General features: G+C 42.2%; 1 protein-coding gene across 1 annotated transcript in view; it reads right to left on the reverse strand.

The window, feature by feature from the left end:
* Nucleotides 1–15,576, reverse strand: part of PARD3B (par-3 family cell polarity regulator beta) — a 972,625-nt gene that overhangs the window by 520,656 nt on the left and 436,393 nt on the right. The window contains exon 4 of the mRNA XM_028510082.2: nt 2,961–3,070. Coding sequence (XP_028365883.1) covers nt 2,961–3,070 — 110 coding nt within the window. The remainder of the gene's footprint in view (nt 1–2,960; nt 3,071–15,576) is intronic.

Consider the following 15,576-nt stretch of genomic DNA (forward strand, 5'->3'; position numbering starts at 1 on the left):
ACTGGACAATGCAGTTCTACCCAGTCCACAAGTCTGAACATGCAGGGATGAATCAATGGAGTTATAATACACACACGGACACAAACGTACTTTTCTTCTAGGTAAAAATAGGTACACCTCCATGTCTTCACTAACTAATTTGCCTAACCTACACAAGAGGGCAATTACACTATCTATCTGTCTCTTGCCCGGGGTGAGCCAGACCCTGGAGCAGATAAACCTTCACCTGGTACATTCTTTTGGGGGAGCAGAACGAATGGTCAAATTAGAAAAGCTGGGTAATTGCTGAGAACTTCTAGGCCTCTTCCCAGAAAACTGTGTGTCTTGCATTTGTAAATGCAGCCCATACATTCTGGGCACCCTTCATGTACTTGACACTAGCGATAAAGAGATAAAAAAGGCACAATGCCTGGACGCTGGGCTGTTAATGCTTAAAGTTTTCACGGAGATTATTTTACGACTGCAGCGAGAAGGATGTGCTGCTATTCTGCAGCAGGTCAAGGACCAGACGCTGTTCTCTGGGTCCCACGTCTACACTTCATCATCCACAGAGAGCACTGTGAGAAAAAGAGGAAATATGTGTTTTCCTTTTTACTGTTTCCTTTTTACATGTGGACTTGGCCCATGTCTTATAACTTGCATATTGTTGGATAAGAGCATTTGGAATGTCAGCATTTCTTCCTGAGTCAGGATTTGCATCTTTGTTAGTAACAGTGTATCTCTCACCCCAAATACTCCAACTTAGAACTCCGTGGTATTGTATTTTGGTAAGGACACAGAATCTATCAGAAAGAGAGGAGCCCTCACCCCCTCTAGGAAAAGCAATACTGATGTATTTCCAACTGGTCTAAACACAGAGCACCAGGGATAAACACACGGAACTAACTGGCGGCTCTTCTGCATGTAAACGATGGCAACACAATGAGACGCACTCTCATTTTAGGGTATCTGACATTGTCAAAATATGCAGTAAATTGCAGCTTTTCTCTTTTATGTAATTATTCTCTTATTTACATAGTTCTTTTTTCCTTCCTGTCCAATACATTGAGACGTAACACGGTCTCAGTCAGTGTGCGTTCAACACATACATGCAAACACATGCAAGCACACACCACACCACACCACATACTGCTCCTGTTTCTACTAATCAGTACAGCAGCACGCCTACACCTAATTTTTGTTAATTCATTTTCCATTACACATATTTCCTTAAAAGGATAGAGAGTAAGAAGTATTACATTTAAACTACTTTCAGGATACTCGCTTCTTTGTCCACAGGAAAAAAAATGCCAAAATACTGCCACTAACCTATTAGTAACTATCTAATGATTTGATATAGTAAATTCTACCTCAAAGAGATTGACACAGTTTCTTGATAAGAATGTTCTATACAAAAGTGGAAGAATCCATTTTGTTTATTCAGCATCAGCTGATTTCTCAAAAGAAACTTTGTAGACTAGATGAGATTGGCAAGAAACAGTAAAAGTGATGAGAAGCAAGGACCTACATCTGTGATTGCTCTACGCAGCAAAGCCTATTTAGAATGGAAGGGCAGATAAAGAGCTTCCCAGACAAGAAAAAGCTAAATGAGTTCATTTCATCACCACCAAACCAGCATTATAGGAAATGTTAAAGGGTCTTCTTGAAGAAGAGCGAAAATATGAACAATAAAATGTCAACAAATACATATATATCAATAATTAAATATAAAAAAACAAAATAAGGAGAATAGAAAAGGCTCATAGATACAGAGAACATTCCGATGGTTGCCAGAGGGCAGGGGTCAGGGGATGGGCGAAAGGGTGCCGGGACTGAGAAGCACAGATCGGCGGTCACCGGACAGTCACGGGCTGTAGAGTGCAGCACAGGAAGGGGTGTTGCCGAGGAGCACAGAGGCAGGACCCACGGACACGGACAGTATTGTGGGGACTGCCTGAGGGAGTGGGGGGGGGCTGGATGGATGGGGGCAAAGGGGGAAAATTGGGACAACTCTAATAGCATAATCAATAAAACATAATCAAAAAGGCATCCTCATATGCCTGTAAATACTCCCTTTTCCATAAGGTGTTACAGACAGTATGACTTAACATGGGGAAGAACGTTGCTTCTAGGAACCGTTTGCATTACTGAAGACCACTTGTGCAGCGATATGCAGCCAGTAACCAGCAGCCTCTTCTCAGCCCATTTCAAAGAAGGAACCACAGATGCAACTCTTCAGAACTACTCAGGGTTAAGCAGGGAGACCCACAAACCCATGTGAAAGGAGGACGTTATCTCTTTAGGAAACTATTCTCCATGTAATCCATCAGTTTATAAGTATAGCATATGAGTGTATCTGGTTATCAGCACTCTGGGTATGCAATATTATTTTCCTTTAGTTTTAATGTTAAGTTCTAGAAACCCAATACTAGTGCCACATATCCATGATATGGGTTATCTTGAAACTGTATCACCATTCGCCATGTTGGGACTTCAAAAGCATTTTAGTGACACACTGAAAAGATATCAATGACATCCTTGGGCATTATGAAGCAGGAGGAGGATGGAATTCAGCAGGGTAGTGCACAGGGTAGTCCAGGGTAAGGGCATGGACTGTGGAGCCAAACCACCTGGGTTGAATTCCTGGCTCTGACACTTTCCAGTTGTGACCTGAGACAAATTGCTAAACCTTCCTCCACCTCCGTTTTATCATCAGTAAAATGGAGACAAACACACATGTTGTTCCTTTGATGCACAAGTTCAAATGACTTAAAACACTGCTACGCACATGGTCAGTGCTGTGTAAACAAAAGCCATTATTACAACTAAGACTAGTAATAGCTCATACTAGTTATTATTGTAACTAATATTATATATCCTATCAAAAGGTCTCTCATGGTCAACTTACTTAAGACTGCAAATCTATTTATGGGTAAGGTACTTTGATATTTCATTAGAAATGCGAACGGCAAGATACCTACTAGAATAACAGGTTTCAGACTCTGGCCACCGGGGTGTGCCCCGCTCAGCTGGGCGTCAGCAGGTGGGCCGGGCGCCGGGTCACTGCTCCTCCTCACCAGCAGCGGAGTGCCTGTGTGACAAAACAAGAGGTGAGAGGTCACAGGAACCCTGGAGGGGAGGGACTGCATGGTACAATGCCATTTAATTAAAAAGGTTTACAACTGGCTTTCATGTAAAAACATTCTATTTCTTACGGATGCTTGTAAATTAATCCATTTAATGATCTTTTGTCGTCTGTTCACAGAATGTAACATGGAAACAAAATCTTTCAACTCTCATCTTTCCCTACTTGCATTTCAGAATAAGTCACTGTACTTAAGCAAACACTGTCAGGCCCGGCCAATGAGGACCATGTTCCATCTGAAACTGATCTAGAAGATACATTTGAGTCCTGAAAAGAATTATTGTCCGGCAGACCAGTAAAGAGGTTCCCACAGCCAGTGCAATTTGCTTTTCTGTAGAGCTGGAAGTATAGTTATTACTGCCATTTGGGGCTTCCCAAATCTTCTGAATGATGATATATACAAAAATAAATTATTTGCTGGGGTTATAGCATTAATGTCTATTTAAGTACACAAAGAGATCAGTTTCATTCTCCTCTTTCCTCCTAAAGTAGATAAAACTGATAAGGAAAAGAAATTACTTCTTCTAAAAATATATCCTGATTTCTTTTTAATTTAATGAAAGCTTCCACTATTAAATATTTGAGTCAGTTATTAAATTCTGAAAAAAAAAAAAGATCATACCATTAGAAAGTTCAAATGAAATTCAACCTTAGCAGAGCTAGCGGCCTAACTATTCTGCTAGCAATTAGGCCTAAAATAATTTGTTTCATGCAAAATTGGCCACTATGGAGGAAAATCTCAAAAAAATCCATTTGTAGTTTAAAATTGCTCTCGTATAAAAATTAAGTTTTTATTTGTATGCTTGTGGGTGTGGGAAAAAAGTGGAAAACAGTAGAAATGCAATTCCCCATTAATCAATATTCTGAAACTAATTCCCCAATTCTCTCAAGCTACTGCCGTTTAAAATATCACATTTCATACTTCATTTTATATGGTACAGTTATAAAAGGGTAAATCTATTTAAAATTATTTACAAATCTGAGTTTTCTACGTGTTCCAACATTCTTACTCTGTCTACGAAACAGAATTGCTGATACTTTCACCCTTGTTCAGATAAAAGTTGCTTTTTAATAAAATTACTTATTTTATAATAAGAAATTATCATGCTGCTTAGGATGAAACACTATGCCAAAAGGCATTATGAATTCCAAGTTCACATTCGACTATTTATTTCTTATCAATAGGTACTTCACTACATTATTCCCCCACCTTCTCCATCTCCATCTAAGAAATTTCTCAAGCAAGTGACACAGCAATGGTTGAATGGCTGGCAACTGTTCCTGAACAAAACAGTTAAAATCAGGGAGAGCAGAAGGAATACGAAGTACCGCACAATCTGAAGGCGGCAGAGCTCCCGCCCTGCACCACTATATTGTTCCCTCCTTCAGGTAAGCTGAAGACTAACTGGCTCCCGGGTGAAGCTCCTTTATTACCACGAACAAGTGAACAAGGCAGTCTGACTATGATATCCTCAGAAGTAACCCATTCTCTTTAAGATTGAGAATGAGGCCAATTTCATGAAATTCTGGTTTGTTTGCAAGCATTTAAAGCAGATCCATACAATGCACATCAAATTGGAGAAAAACATATGAATAAAATATAACAAAACAAATGAAAAGCAAGTAAAACCACCATGATGCCAAGGTCAGTAGAGGGACAGAAACAGGAATGTGAGGGAATGACGCTTTTAGTTACACTGAGTCCTGTGCATTCATCTGAATGTTTATAGAATATGTGTTTGGAGTGTGCTTGTGGGGAAAAGACCTGTTGTTTTTTCTTGTAGGATAAATATGTTTTCCTTAAAGAATCCAGGCTAGTTTTCCTTCAACTTTAAGGACATGGCTGTGACTCCTCACTTACTGTTATGTAAGACATAATTTTATAACAACACAATTGTATTTGGGTGTCTGGATTCAATCAACATGCTGTGCTATGGCGGTGCACCTCCCATAAGAAGGCACTTCGGTTCTGTGCAAGTGTGCGCGCTGCTCGGAACGCACACAGAAAGGGACTGTCAGATGGCTACGTCTTTCTCAAACACACTCCCAACTCCGTGGGAATGTTTCGTTCTTCTCTGCACTTCCTGTATACCGCGCTTTGTCTCCTGTTGAGTTACCTCCTCATTTTATTTTGGCTTTCTTAATGTGTTAACAACAAATCCAAATCATTTCATATTAGAATTAATAAGGAGCGTCTTTAAATGTGAACTCCTGTCTCAGAGAATTTTGGCAATTCAAACTTTACTTTTAAATTGTGCAAGTCCCATTTAAAGGTAGGTGTTAGGAACAGACTGAATTCCTGACTTCAAGACAAACTTAAAGACACAGGAGATATGTCCTAGTATGTAACAGAAGGCAAGGAATCAACAGTACTGAGGACGATTTGGGTAAATGCTTGGATATATGTGATGGAGTAGAAGGCATACCTCACAAGCAAGCCTAACTAAAATGAGAAGGGAAAAACTAACCTGGTATTAGGGAACCTCCTAGTGAATAAAACACAACCCCTGCACTGAAGGAGCTCATAACCTAACAGGAAGATTGGAAAGCTAACACAACGAACTACCATGCGTTGGTACAATGGAGACGACCATGGGTTTGGGGGTCAAATAGACTGAGCTTCACCTTTCCTGGCTTTTTGAACTGCTTGGTGACACATTCTCATCTTTTAAAACCTGGTGATAACAACACACTGCAGAATTGATGGGGGGCTGAAATAAAATAAGGCACGCATGGCACTGGCTAGCACGTTGTGCTCACGCAGGAAGTCCCCCTTCCCTGGATATACAGGACACAGTGGCACTTGCTGTTGTACAGTGTTCCTTACATGCTCAAAAAGCAGAACTCCCGAAAGTCAAGTTAATTTTCATGGATGAATATGTAAATTAAAATAGTAAAACGTAATTCTTTGCTTAACCAGGTATATAGCCTTATTATAGAAAGCAAAGCTTTTTAAGGAAAAAAAAAGATACTAAAAAACAGGTAGTTCACTGGTATTTTTCAGCTAATTGAGAAAAGCCTCTCAGCTGTTAGAGGCAAAAGCCGTCGGTTCAGCTCAAGAGAATAGCAGTGCTACTTAAAATCATAGTTTCAAAGCCAGTGGCTATAAAACCCAAATAAAAGAAGAAATTGCTATGCATTTTAAAGCATCAAGTTTTATGGAAACAACTGCATTATAATTTTCCACACAGTTCAATATTCACAGCCTCGTGCTGCATCTAGGACTCTGCAGGGCAGGCGATGTTAAGATGAGTAGCCAAGGTGCTTCCTCTGGCTTATATTTTAAAGGGGACGTGACAGCACAGACTGTTTTAGCGCACAGAACGGCGGTACCAGTGCAGCATTCTGGGAGGGTGATGTATGGGTTATGGAGCCTGTAACAGCGAACACACACACTGTAGCCTGGGTCCAGTCCCATCTCATTCATCCAAATGCACAGAAACTTACTGCAAGCCAAAGATATAGCCAAAGAGAAGCTGTGCCCCTCCATGCACAAGGGCCCCCAATTAGGTGTGTAGCTGCTGGTGACTCTGTCCTGGCAAGATAGGATCCTGTCACATCAGGTGAGTTTGACTCTCCCTGGAGCACTGCCTATATATATTTAGAGCTCACGTCACACTCAGGAAAAACTCACACTCTCACTGCTCTTCCCTTTAAGGAGATGGCTGGATCCCTCAAGTTCGCCCAGGCCTTGAGCCAAGCAGCATTAGACCCAGATCCCAGGTGTCTCTGAACAATGATACATATTCCAATTGTAGAGCAATCACCATTTTAATGACAGTAAAACTGGAGTTAAAAGGGGTACAGTTCCTTGTCTAATGTCCCCTATAAATGGAATGAAGAGAGCCTTAGGAAGATCACCTAATCCATTTTGAAGAAAAGAATTTTTGAAAGAGACAGAAACTAGTTAAAAGGCTCAAACTGGTACATCAATGAGTCTCATAAGATATAAAGGCCAACACAAATTTATCTATGTAATTTTAAGTTTCTGTCTCTTTGCTGTAATATCACCCACATATGCACACACACGCGTGCCTCGGCTGATTATTTCCACATTTAGAGGATGTGTTTTGGATGGAGCTGACTTCAATGACAGATGATATGTTACACATAACATTCTATATTGGGCGTTTTGAAGGATGTCTCAGAAAGACAGGCAGCTACACAGATTGAAACCACGGTCTAGAAGAACTATCCATGTGATGCTGCAGTGGGCTGACGGGGCATGTGTAAGAAGGGGCCTGGAGCACAGAGAGCCTGGAAAAGCCATGGGAAGGAAAGGAATGGGAACCCAGCAGTCATGGGCAGAGATGCAATAATAAACCAGAAGAAAACGTGGGAGAAATTAGCACTGACTACACATACAAAGCAAGCAAGGAGGGGCATAAAGCAGAAATCTAAAACTTGGGGAACAGTGAGCAATAGGAAAGTTTCAGGAAGTGTTTTTGATTCGTTTCAGAAGAAACCATGCCTCTTGGCTTTAGCCCATGGAGGGTTAGAATTTGCTTATAATCTAAGATATCTTTTTTTTAAAAAAAGATTTTACCCATTTACTTTTTTAGAGAGGGGGAGGGAGGGAGACAGAGAGGGAGAGAAATCTCAATGTGTGCTTGTCTCTCCAGCATCCCCCACCAGGTACCTGGCCTGGCAACCCAGGCACGCATCCTGACAGGCAATCGAACCAGTGACTGGTTTGCAGGCTGGCACTCAGTCCACTGAGCCACACCAGCCAGGGCTAATCTGAGATATCTTGATACACCTGAAAAATAAGACACTAGATTTTCAACTGGCCTTTCATAAAGACGAGTATGAAGCTCATGTTGGAAATCACATCAGCATCCAGGGTAAGTGAGGAGAGACAAACAGGACCTAAACAAAGATTGAAAAAAGAGGAAGAGTCGGTGTAGGTCTATCAGTATCATCACATGCAAAACAATGAGAACATCAGGATGCTCAATCCTCACAGAATCTCAGGGAGAACAAGGGTACGTAGGATGGCAAGTGGTTAACAAAGCCACAGAGGCAAGCCTAGAGAAAAGGTGGGGCTGGGGGAAGGACGGAGAAACCGGAGTCCACATGCAAACTGTTTATGTACAAATAGGGGTAAATCCTGGTCTTTTCAGAGTTTCAATTTTCCTGTGCTCTAAGGGATTACTTCTGTGCTGCTGGATTATCAAATCACCAATCACTTATTTGAAGAAAGAAAACACACTCTCCTTCCAATTCTACTGACACTGCTGTTTAGGATAACAAGATAAACATGAACGGGGCCAATGCCACTGAAATACACCTAAATTGGTAAATATTCACCTTTGCTGATGACAATAAATTGTAAATGGTTAAATGTCTTCTAAACTTATAAAGAGGTAAACAGGAAAATATACATTTACCAGATAATCAATATTCATAGTATGTTAATAATATTAATACTATACATCGGTGCATTTGGGGGTCATATAATACATTTCCTTAATAGACCCTGTAACTAGTCAGCCTCAACAAGAACGCCTTTGCCTTGTAGTTGAACACTTGCGGAACGAATCTGACATTAATTGAATGAATATGACCTTAAAATACAGACGTGTCTTCCAGAGACATGGTGCCTTCCACAGGCAGGTCAGGCTGTGGGTGACCTCCAGAAAGCTGCTTTCCCTGAGTCTAGCCCCTCATCAGCTAAGCAGGTGTGCCAGATAAGCTGCACCAAAGTCCCATTCCAGATCCACAAGGAGATAATTCTATGATTTATATAGCTAATAAGAAAACTGAGGTCCAGAGAAATTCAGCTTTTAAGTCCTCTGAACTTGATTTCTACTCCAGTTTTATTCAGTTGGCACTTCTATGGAGGGGTCGCATTCTCTATGTGGGTAGGTGCATGGAAGTAAGGGGGATGATATCTCGTTAATGCAGTAGCAATTCTTTCCATCTACAGAGGTCAATAGAAAGAAAGATCTGAATAGAAGGATACAGATAAAAGGAAAGAGTGGTGGAAACTCAGTCTCAAAAGGCCAACGTAATCCATAGCCACATGGGAATATCTGGCAGGATGCTTGACCCATCAGTCAGGACACAATAGCACCTCTCCCGGAGTGCGTGATCTCTCTTACAGACGCGTCAAACAGCTTGACAGCCTTCTCGTCTATTCGTCCTGTCAGTGAAAAAAGGTGAGTGAAAGGGCACGTCACTTGTTTGGGGGGGAAACCAGGTTTTCTTTTTTTATGTGGATTTTATGGGTTGCTGATAGGGCTTTTCAAATGATGCCTAACCAACCCCACTGCACTGAAACCCGGAGACCTGTTTTTAACAGTGGGCAGTGATATCAGTAGCAGCACGATTTATGGCCAAGTACCAACAGGAGATCACTTTCACGACAGGAGCGCCTGCCCCGGTTCGCGCCTGGCCTGTGATGATGAGTGCGGCAGCTGTGACGGGCTTTCAGACACCGTGATGAGGAAACCACGCGAGAGAAGCCAAGTCAGATTCAAGCAGGATTTTAGCTGTCCAAATACTTTAGTCTTAAGTATCACTCCATTAGGAAAATGACTCCCAGGATTGCCATAAAAGGAGCAAAGAAGTTCACATTGATGAACAGTATCATTTTTCTTTTATTTTGGGTTGCAAAAACCATGCCTGTTCAAACAGGCAAATGAATAGTCACTCGCTACACGATAGGTATGAGTGAGCACGTACATGATACACTGCCTTTTAGTATTTGTAACGCTGCCTAAATTGGAGCACTACTGCTATAAAAATAAGCAGCGGGGTTTTTAACAGACTTTCATTGGGAACCGTCCTTTTCCTCGAAGATGGTTAAGCTTTCAACTGGAAGTATATTGTTGCCACACTCCTGGGGCACGTGCTTTTTCTTCTATTGAAGTTTTCACATTTTACCCTGTTGACATATACAAATCTAGAATTTTATGTATTGTTTAAAATACTCCACCACATCAGTTCAGCCGTGTTATGTACAGTCAGTGGAAGCTGTGTGTCAGACATGAACAGTCCTAAGTTGTTCCGTGAGGAACACTGATAAGCAGGAACGGGACAAAACTCCCTGTTTGAGCAATGCTGATGGAAGAAATTCATAAGTGGTCACTTGGTTACAGTAAAATTCAAAAGATTAAAAAAACAACCACCAACAATGACAAACTACGGAAGAGGTTCAGCAGGAGCCAAGGCCCTGGTTTTTAAAAGGCATACACCCTGAAAAAGGAACAGAACATTAACAGACACAATTAAAGACGCCTAAATTAATAAAGCCACATAAAGGCTCCTGAATGGTGGCGGTGACAGGAAGAAATCTGACACGTGCATGACAACCTCCGTCTTCCTGTTCTGCTATTCACAGGGCTCCTTGCTTTCCCCCAGCCCACCTCTCCGATTACAACGTGGGCTGCCTTCTTTGCCAGGTGGGACACGTCAAACGGGACTGCCTGCCATTGCCTGAAAGTGCCCTGCAGGCCCTGACCTCCCCGAGCATGCGAGCTCTGCTCTCTCAATTACACTGTAATGCTACAATCGGTTCTAATCCCATCTATTCTTTAAGTCGTAAACAATCTCCACTTCTTCAGAATACCCAGACACGTCAAGGTTTGATGTGGAGCTAGTGAAGCGTAACTTCAGGGCCCTTGATGGCATGGGCGCCTTACAGGAACCTGAGCACATGATCGCGTGATTACATGATCGTGTAAACTTTACATAAGTGAAACGGCTTAACTGCAATCGATTAATATTACCTCTTTCAACTCTAATGTCCCCTCCATCACACTCTCCCTCCTGTCGGGTGAACCTAGGGGGCCAGAAGCATTTTGGGGATCCAGTTAAGGAGGAACTGAATTGGGGACCTATTTCCTTTGAATACAGTGGACGATATTTGTGTGGGTCACCAACACTGCTGTGTATGGTTGCTAGGCACTCTGGTGGGGAATACAGATACACCCCTGTCACCCACTGTGCGGTTCACTCAGCTTCATCACGCAAAGAAACGGGGCCGGGCAACACAACAGAACCACTGCTCCTTTTGCCCCAGGAAGGGTGTGAGTGCTGGAAGATAAACCAGGTTCAAAAGGTATGGAGCTAGAAGCTAGTCTGTAGAAAACTCCTTTACTCACCCAGTGTGTAACAGTGTACACATTTCAGTATTCAGGTAATTCAGTTCTGACTAATACCTTGTCAACTGCAAAGTTCTTTCCTACATAGAATGTACTTGAAAATGTGGCATAGAACTAAAATTCGTACGCTAGTAAGACATAAACCTCTAGCAGTTTCACAGATTACAAGCCTGGTTAACACATCCAATTATTTAAACAAAAACCATTTTGATTAACCATGCTAGAGCAGAAATCAAATTATCCATTTATTTAATGTACAACACAATTGATGTTACACATGAAGAGGTTATTAAAGACCACACAGTCAAAAATTGTAGGGAAAAAGCGTACAAGTTATTTTTAAGCACTAATTAATATGTAGTCAATTAACATACCATTAACAAACTTTTGTTTTTAATATTTTCTGACATCCCTAGAATATTAGCTTCATTAAGTTAATAAATTGTGATTTTTTCTCATTCTAAATAAGTATTGATTTTCATGTTTTTTTTTTAATTTAAATTATGTGTTCCTTTTCTTAAATAGCAATCTTCCCAGTTCCATATATTGAGAGCCCCACCATATATTGAGGTACAGAGCTTCTGTACCTTCGAGCACATGTCACATCCTCTTTTTTCCTTGGGTGTATAGTTGCATTTTTCTTTTACCCCTTCATTTACTCATTTAACAATACTATCTAAGGCCGCCTTCCAGACCCTCTAGACTGGCACACAATACACAGAGGTCCTGATCTTGTGGAGCTTATGCGCAGCTGGAGGAAGGCAGATGCTAAACAAGTACACAGTGAGTGTGGGCATTTACGATAGAGAGAAAGCAAGTTCTTCCACAGGAACAGGAGAGAGAGTGACGGGAGCGGGTACCGTGGGTAACGTAACATTGTAGCCAGCGACTCCTCTCAGTGAATCACTGAGGATCCCTCGCAGATGGGGCACTTCACAGGTGCACGCTGAACTGAGAGCTAAAGAGAGCTAGAGGAACAAAGGCCAACATCGAAATTCAGAAATCTTTGGAATCTGAAGTGTCCCCGACTAGGACATGTTTTTTGCCCATTAGAGGTGTCTGTGCCTCCAATATGTAAATAAATTGCTACTGTCAGGTTTGTTTCCCTTCACCTAACACGTTTTTTCTTCAGCATCAACGTTTATTTTAAAACAAACACCATTCACACTAATGCGGCATACGTTATCACCCTTGCGACTTAATGATAAATGAGCATATAAGTGACATCAACATCAGTGCTAAACAATTCCAGGAGACGCCCTGAAATATTGACTGCACGCTTGTCAATTACTGTGGTTTATGGGGCAATCTATTGCCCGGTCAGCTGATCTTTCAGTTTTCTATAGTTTACAGTCTTACACCCTAGAGACTTACGAGGTTAATCTACAGTCCTTAGATTTACGGCAACCCATGGAATAATTAGAAAAGTAACAGTCGAGTTTACTTGAAAAGATCCTTCAGAAGAACTTGCTTTTACACAGAATTTTGAAATTCAGGAGATATATCGATTGATAAATAAGTATAAAATGATGACTGAGGTATTGATGGGGCAGATAGGCACATGGTCTTAGCAGCCAGAGACAAGACATTCGTTCACAGACCTTGGTAAGATCTGCTCAGCGAGCAAGTGGGCATAAGCCAGGGGACGGAGCAGAAGGTGCATGCAGAGTAAGGAAATCTGCCTGAAGAACATTACTAGCAGGTTTTACAATGAGAGTTTTCAGATAACCTAACTCAAATAGCAGTGAGGATTCCAAAAGAGGGACAATCTATAGCACTTTTGGAATGACATTTGTACCTAAGAATACATAAAGAGTGTTGACTAAAAGAATAAGTGAAGATATCCCAGTGGTGTCTTTAGCAATTCCGTTATAAAAACCATGAAAGGAATCCTAATATGTGTCCAGTGAAGGTCCTGGGGGATGGTGATTTTGGTCTCTATGAGGATTTACGAAACCTTTGTTGTGCCCTAAATTTTCGACACTGCTACCATTGAGTTGAGGTCAGCCTCTGAAAAAAAACAAAAACAAACAAACAAAAAAAAACACTCCACTAACTCTTTGCAAGCCGAGAAAGGGAGAGACCAGCAATGCCTTCAGGCCATTCAGCTACAGTTGCAAACAATTACTGACAACATCAAAGTACTAAATTCAAATCACCAAGTCCTTCATGATAGATGAGAAACATCCACAAGTCAATTTAAGGCATCCTGGGCACAAATCTCTATGATTTATCAGCCACATTTGAAACCTTTGATCATGACATTTCATTGGACTGTTCAAAGTCCCTGGCGGGACTGGAAGAAGTGCTGCATCATGCAGCCACTGTTATCTCTGAGGGACGTGCAAAGGGCGGTTTTCTGCCAGTGTTTCTCAGCTGGTGTGCCGTGGGCACACTGGTGTGCCACGAGAAGTTTTAAAACATGCACTACCTGAGTATTTAGCCGGGGCACTGACCTCTTTTCCCTTAGATTGTCAAATAAAAACAACAACAACAGCCAACATGACAACAGCCATCTGGTGTCAATGAATCAAAATTACACCTATTTTTGCCAGACCTGTGAAAATAAAAAATATTTTTTTTGTGTGCTGCAGAATCTTGGTAATTAGTTTGTGTGGTGAAAAAGGGTGAAAATCATCAGTGCCTGTGTGCCTCAAATACTGTTTCCTGTTTGGCAGCAAAGGAACCCAGCATTTCTCAGAGCCTCACTTCTGAAGTGGAAAGCACAGTTGCCACTTAACAGAAGACAAAATTCTAAACAAGAGTCAGTCGGGGGAGACTCGATTCAGAACACAGCAACAGGGCTTCCCTGGCCGGGAACATGTCGAATGAAGTTGCCAGGGGAAAATCTGACTGGATCTTGTCCTGCCCTGCATGCAGATTTTTCTGACATCTGTAACTGTGGCCGGAGACCTATTGGTTGACCCTCAGCTACACCTGGAACCCAGGGAGCAGCACTGAACTCAGGCGCCTGTTACCTCTTGCATCTGGTCGGCAGGGTCCGTATTTAATCCATGGTGTGGAATGGGCCCCAGATGTCCAAGCCTTTGTGACCTCGCATCAGATAACTGAAATCTAATCTACCTGAAAGTGTCCCGGAAGACCACCCAGGTGTTGCGTATGGCTTCTGTCTTGCTACTAAACGTGTGCATCACACAAGCGGGGGTGCAGGACACCAGTGGATGAACGCACCCGGGACAGAGCCAGGCCGGGGACCACGGACCATTACTGACTTTTCGGCATGACTCCTGGCAGCAGAGCCGATGTGCACCCACATCCAAAGGCCACAGGGACAACACTGGACTGTGTTCTATGGGTCTTCAAGGGAAGAGGCAAACTGCTCTCGAGAACGGCATTGAAGCTCTAACTCCCAAAGGAAAAGACATCTGGGCTAAGAGGGCTCCTGCTGAGTATGGGGAATACGGAGTGTGGTTTAAATTTACTTTCTACAGCGTGATTTGAGGGAGTCACAGGAATGACTCGGGTTTTATGAATTCATGTAAAATAGGTCTACGACCGGAAATCTATGACTATTTTAGGGGACAGAACAAATTAAGTTTACATGGTTATTTTTTCCACTGGTCCTAGGAATAAACCCAATTATACCAAAATAAGAAGTGTGTGTTAACTTCAACGTGAGTCTCGTTTCATCCGGCTTATGTCACCAGCCCAGTGTAGGCCCCGGGGCTGCGTGACACTAGGTCCGTACTCAGTGTAACTGAATAGCATCAGTAGACAGTGTTGATAAGTCACAGACGGATGAGTTAAAGCACAATCTACCAAGATTAGTGAAAAACTGAGAGCCCAATTTAACAGCACAGACCCACCACCTCTGAAAAGCGTTCGCGTGCAGGTGCTGATAAGAGGCCAGTATCTACATCGGGCAGTATTTGAACCTGTCCAACGGCTCCCGAGACAAGCCTCCTGGAGTCAGAGATGGAGGATCAAAATCTCATCTTCGGGTCTTCTCAGGGCAAGCATGCCAATACACAGTGCTGCTTTTAAAAAAATAGATTGACAAGGGGAAAGGAGGAATTTGCCTTATGAGGTAAGAATGAACAGCTCAGATGCTATCGGAGTTGTCTTCGCACAGAGCTGGTCTAGGCCCCCTCACAGGACGGTGTCTGTCGGGGTGGGAAACACACACAGAGCTCTTTCTACAGATGACAGACTCGGGCCTTGTGTGAACCAGGTTGACTGCTCAGGTGTGCAGTGACAGATCATGTAATTTGTTCCTTTCAGGGACACACGACAGCCACCTGGGATGTGTGACGGGTGTCTTTGTAGCCTGTATCACTGTTTGGTTGTGTTCTTGAAATCGATCCAATATTTTCGCAAAAGTTT

Source organism: Phyllostomus discolor, chromosome 4 (assembly GCF_004126475.2).
Source record: "Phyllostomus discolor isolate MPI-MPIP mPhyDis1 chromosome 4, mPhyDis1.pri.v3, whole genome shotgun sequence".
NCBI classification, from domain to species: Eukaryota; Metazoa; Chordata; class Mammalia; order Chiroptera; family Phyllostomidae; genus Phyllostomus; species Phyllostomus discolor.